General features: G+C 43.1%; 1 protein-coding gene across 1 annotated transcript in view; it reads right to left on the bottom strand.

The window, feature by feature from the left end:
- Positions 1-2,243: 2,243 nt before the first annotated feature.
- Positions 2,244-6,000, bottom strand: part of RHOJ (ras homolog family member J) — a 76,904-nt gene continuing 73,147 nt past the window's right edge. The window contains 1 exon segment of the mRNA XM_083359459.1: positions 2,244-4,575. Within this exon segment, the coding sequence (XP_083215585.1) occupies positions 4,429-4,575 (147 nt within the window). The 3' untranslated portion in view covers positions 2,244-4,428.

The following is a 6,000-nucleotide window of genomic DNA, read 5'->3' as shown; positions in this document are numbered from 1 at the left end:
GTGAGCTAGGGGAACAAAAGAGAACAGCAGACTGTGAAGATAACTGCATCCTCACACACACACACACCCATTCCTATGTATCCCAAGGACTTCCTACTGGGAGGAAGAGAGCTCACCCATCAACTGATGGTACCAGCCAGCCAACCCTCCCTATGTTGCTACCCAAGTCACTCCCTGCTTCTCTCCTCACCAGCCATCACCATTAATATATTTTGAATTTTGGCCTCAGTCCAAAGCAGCCAATGGCTGTTTGCCCATAGAGCCTTGCCATCAGCTGATTGGATTGATTGGATTCTGACTGAGTCAGAATGTGGGGATATGCACCACCCATTTTTCCTTACACCATACAGCTTACAGGTTTCTGGGAAGTGTAATCAGAAGATGCGGTTGCGGTGAAGCGGCTACAACTTTGCCAAATTTCAATCCTATAGGAGTCATGGGCCCAGATTTTGGACACATTCTGTAAGTTAGCTCAATTGAGATACATTGATTCAAACATTATTGTTCTATGACACACCATTTTGCCCAACTGAAGGTTACAAAGTATCATACGGACACAAGGGTTTTAGTAGTTTAAAGATAACATATGCAGCTAAGGATCGAGCTGTTGAGCCTTGGTGTTCTCTGAGCTTAGTTGTTTTCCTGCAAACATTTCATTACTCAGCTGAAGATTCTTCTTTTCTCTGCATGAGCCTAGAAGAACTCATACTGACTGGTGCTATCTCTGTGGTAGTACTTCTAAAGTCTTCTATTTGTTAAAAAAGAAAAGCAAGAAAGGGGAAAATAGCTACTTGGACAAAGCCTGAACAGTGTGTGAATGGTTACTGACACAAGTGAGAAACCTGACTACCAATGAATGAATGGAAAGATCAGGAAGCCACTCTATGTTGAAATCCCTATTCCTGGCAGCTGCAGTGCATGCTCTGGATGGAATCTGCTGTCTTCTGTCCTTCACATTTTCCAGAAATGTTCTGATTTTAAACTTGCACTTGTCCAAACATCTCTTCTGTTTCATCTCTGCTTCCTGTCCCCTCCCTTTCCAGCCCCTTGGTGATGCCAAACCTGTTGTGCTGAATGGTCTATTTAGAGCTATTCCAATTGTATAACAAATGTTTCAGAATAAACTTTTCTTGCTGTTTGGAAGCAATGACTTGAATAACATGGAATTCTTTGGCCCCTTGAGTAACATGTCACTTTTGGAAATGTTTGCTTACATACAATAAGTAACAATGACAGAGGCAAGCCAATCACTATGTTAAGAGATCTGCTCAGTGTCAACACTTAGGCACTTAACTGTCCTTGCTGACCCCAACATTTAAGTCAAATGTTAACCAAACTTTAGGCCTGAAATCATCTGCAGATTCTCCAGTCTGCCCTGACACAGCTGAATTTCCTGATGTACTCTTAGGGAATTATAACACCCCAACCCAAGAACTCCTACAGCATTTAACTGTTTAATAATGCACCCCCAAAGCAACAACAACATTAATCCAAACCAAGGTTTGATAAGGACTGTATTAATGCAAACAAAGCTCTTGCTATCAGTTACCAGACTTACGTATCCAATACTACGCCAAGGGCTTCACAGGACCTCCAGCAGAAAAGATATTATAAACAATTGCTGGCATGCAAGAAAAAGAAAGCCATGGAAAACAACTGGACACGACTCATTCAGGCAATCAAATCTAATGATTAGTCAACATATAGGTAGTCCTTGACTTACGATCACAATTAAGCCCAAAATTTATCTTGCTAAGCAAGGCAGTTGTTAAATGGATTTTGCCCCATTTTACAACCTTTCTTTCCACAGTTGTTAAATTAAGCACTTCAGTTGTTAAGTTAGTAACATAGTTGTTAAGTGAATCTGGCTTCCCCATTGACGTTGCTTGTCAGAAGGTCACAAGAGGTGAGCACATGACCCGGTGACCCTGCAAACATCATAAATATGAATCAGTTGTCAAACATCTGATCCATGTGACCCTGGAAATGCTGCAATGGTTGTAAATGTGAAAAACAGTCATAAGTCACTTTTTCAGTGCTAAATGAACTGTTGTAAGTCGGGGGCTACCAATGTGGGCACCAGTGACAAAGATCAAGAATCATGTTGTGAACATCCTTGTCATATAGGACTCATACCAAGCATGAGAGTTTTGGTCAAGCAATCTCCACGAAATTAATTAACAAGTCTCTATCATTTATAAACACACACATGAACACATTAAAAAAATACACATACACAAATATATATTTAAAACGTTTCTTTTAAGAATCATGTATCGATATAAATTGTAGAAAACATTTGCAAAGAAAGCATTTACAACAATAAAAGCCTTTTGGTTATAATAGGTACTTTCTTGTGCTTTCCTAGCTGGGTGGGAACTGGAATGACAACCATTTTTCTGTATTCACAAGTAGCTTCTAAGTTATATGTTTATAACTAGTTAAACCTGATAGAAAGAACAGAAGTTGTCAGTGCTTTCAATCACATAGCATCTAAACTGATGAAGCCAGACATCCTGGCCTCTGTGCAAGGGGATCAGTTCCACAGATCACCAGAGGAGGCCATAGATTGGAATCATTTTGCACCTGCATAGATTATTGCCAATTGGACTGAATCAAGACAGGCAGAAATGGCAAAAGCAATAGGAGAAAGAGGTGAAGCTATTGAAAAAGAGAGCAGTTGAAGCCATTTTGTATATGCTTCATCCCAACATTGAAGCAAACATTGCTTCTAATGCACTGCTGCTCCTAATAAAAATCCTGCATTCAGTAAGCATTTTAGTAGTTTAAACTATTTTTTCCAGGTTGGGGAAAGAGGTAAGAATGGCAGTGTGTGTTTGTGTGTCTGTTTTGTGTGAGCATACATCCATGTGCGTGAGATGCATATATCAATTTTCTCAGGATCTTCTTATATTCTACCTCAAGCTGCCTTTTGATCTTGATTGTGCAAATAGCATAAGTGACCCACCTGTCCTAGCCTGTCTGAACTCAGAAGGTAGACAGTTACAGGCGTAGTTAGTACTTGGATGGAAAACCACCAAGGAATAATACCAAACCTGTAGACTATCCTAAGAGTTAAAAAAAAAGTGTCCCAGAGGAAAACAATGGCCAACTGCTCCCATATTGTCAAGAAAATTAGTAATTAGGAACCGGATTTGAGCTGAGATCATCTATACCAGTGTTTCCCAATCTCAGCAACTTTAAGATGGGTGGACTTCAAACTTTCTGGGAGCTGAAGTCCACCCCCCTTAACGTTGCTGAGGCTGAGGAACACTGATTTATACTGTTTAAAGAGCAGTTTGTAGTTTTTGTTGGCTACATACATTTGAATAAAAAACAAATTCTAGGAAGAGAAGACTAGATTCGCAAACAGGACATATGTACATTTTCCCCTGCACCCATTCTGACTTCTCAAATCCAGACAATTACTATTTCCAAATGATTTTGAAAAATGCACAGTGTGAGAGCCTCAGATTTCATTTAAGAAGTGGATTCTCACACATCCAACAGCAACATGACAATGCAACCTGAGAGCATATTTGGATTATTCTTCATTTATAAAAGGACGACAAGAATAGTACATGAATGACTTTGTATTCTATGCCATCTATTTCAAAGGTATTGCTGTGCATTCAGTTTGGAAAGACTGAATTGAAACACTGGTCTTCTACATGTGTCAACATGGTCAGCTGCTAAAAATGTCTAAACATTATTTTGTGTGTTTCAAGTTCAATCATCAATATTCATACTGGGATTTACTATCTGCTGCAAACAAATATCTGCTGCGAACTCCACGTAGGCATCAGGAAGGGCATCCAGCTAGTAAATGCTCAGCTGTATCCAGTCACTCTGACTCTACCCTGAATTAAGGAACTACAGCAGGGGTGTCAAACTGCCAGCCTGCGGGCTGGATGTATCATGCCAAAACCATGCCCACCCTAGCTCCGGTAATGGGGAAAAAGTCGCGATATGTTGCAACATGTCATGTGATGTGGCGAGTTTGACACCCCTGAACTACAGGGTCACAAAAAGAAAAAAAAAATGGGATTTACTAATTTCTTCCTGTGGGTTGCTAATAACAAAACCTGTTCTTTTTGAAACAGTTACAGGATTAGGATCCTTAGATCTTTTTTCACTTCCAGGTGCATCATGGATTCTGACCATATCAAGAATTTCTAAAGTTTTTTTCTTTTATCTGCTGGCTAAGCAGAGAGAAGTTATCTCAACATGAACTTGTATCTACAGATGCGTAGTGATAAAAAAACAAACAAACAAACAGGGCATGAAAAGTAAACAAAGTTGCATTTGAGAGGAATCACAGATTAGGAGGAATCACTTTATAAAGTAGTTTTTTTTTTCCTGGTCATGTCCCTCTGTGCAGGATTGGACTATTAACTGGCAACTCTGGTCCATTTTGAACTCCAGGAATCATAGAACTGAACAGCAGCCGCAACACTTGGCACAAAGTTTCTTCTTTCTCTTGGGATTGAATATAGTGAGGATTGCTTCATCAAAGACAGCTTTCAGGCCTTTCTGGGTCAAAGCTGAACACTCCAGGTAGCACTGGGCTCCAATCTTGAATGAAAGAGAAAGAGCAAGAATGCTGACAATGAGAAGTAGAAGAAGAGACCTTGCTGGATCAGACTGAAGGCCCACTTAGTCCAGCATCCTGTACCAAATGCCTCTGGGAACCTAGGAGCAAGCCAGGAGGGTGTTACCCCCCACCCCCTTTTTTCCTAATTACGTTTACGTTTACGTTTTACGTTTACGTTTTATTTAATTTATATACCGCCCTTCTCCCTGGGGACTCAGGGCGGTTCACAGGGCATATAAATAAAAATACAATACTATACAAAAGTTAAAACAGAGATTAAATCAATGCCCAATTAAAAAACAATAATACAATCTAAAATAACAATTTAAAACCCAGCTCCCCCATCAGGCCAGACCAGCCAATTCAAACAAATGGGTCTTCAGACCACGACGGAAAGTTCGGAGGTCCGATGCCGTCCGGAGCTCCACCGGCAGTTGGTTCCACAAAGCCGGGGCACCCACAGAGAAGGCTCTCCCCCTGGGGGCCGCCAGTCGGCATTCCCTGACCGGAGGCACCCTGAGGAGGCCCTCTCTGTGGGAACGCACAGGGCGGAGGGGAGTTGAAGCCGGCAGCAGGTGGTCCCCGAGGTACCCCGGACCCATGCCATGTAGGGACTTAAAGATCATAACCAAGACCTTGAACCTCACCCGGAAGACAACTGGTAACCAATGCAGCTCGCGGAGCAAAGGTGTAACATGGGAGTACCGGGAAACTCCCAAGACAACTCTCGCGGCCGCATTCTGTACCAGTTGGAGCCTCCGAGTGGTCTTCAAGGGAAGCCCCATGTAGAGAGCATTACAGTAGTCAAGGCGAGAGGTCACGAGCGCATGAGTGACCGTGCACAGGGCATCCCGGTCCAGATAGGGCCGCAACTGGCGCACCAGGCGAACCTGGGCAAAAGCCCCCCTAGTCACGGCCACTACATGATCTTCTAGGGTAAGCCGTGAATCTAGGAGGACTCCCAAGTTGCGAGCCCTATCCACGGGGGGTAAGAGCTCACCCCCCATAGAAAGAGATGGAACATTTTGAATGTCCCGGGATGCCGGAATGCACAGCCACTCAGTCTTGTCAGGGTTGAGCTGAAGTCTGTTCCTCCCCATCCAGACCCGAACCGCCTCCAGGCAACGGGACATCACAGCGAGGGCATCACTGGGGTGGTTTGGGGTCGAAAAGAAAAGTTGGGTATCATCGGCATATTGATGATACCCAACTCCAAAACCACGAATGATCTCACCCAGCGGTTTCATGTAGATGTTGAACAGGAGAGGCGAGAGAACCGATCCCTGAGGAACTCCACAAACGAGAGACCTAGGGGCCGATCTCTGCCCCCCTGCCAACACCGACTGCGAACGTCCCAGGAGATAGGAGGAGAACCACCGAAGAACCGTGCCTCCCACTCCCAATCC

Source organism: Vipera ursinii, assembly GCF_947247035.1.
Source record: "Vipera ursinii genome assembly, chromosome: 1".
In the NCBI taxonomy this organism is placed as follows: Eukaryota; Metazoa; Chordata; class Lepidosauria; order Squamata; family Viperidae; genus Vipera; species Vipera ursinii.
The sequence above is the reverse complement of the archived record's forward strand: the minus strand, read 5'-3'. Positions and strand labels throughout refer to the sequence as shown.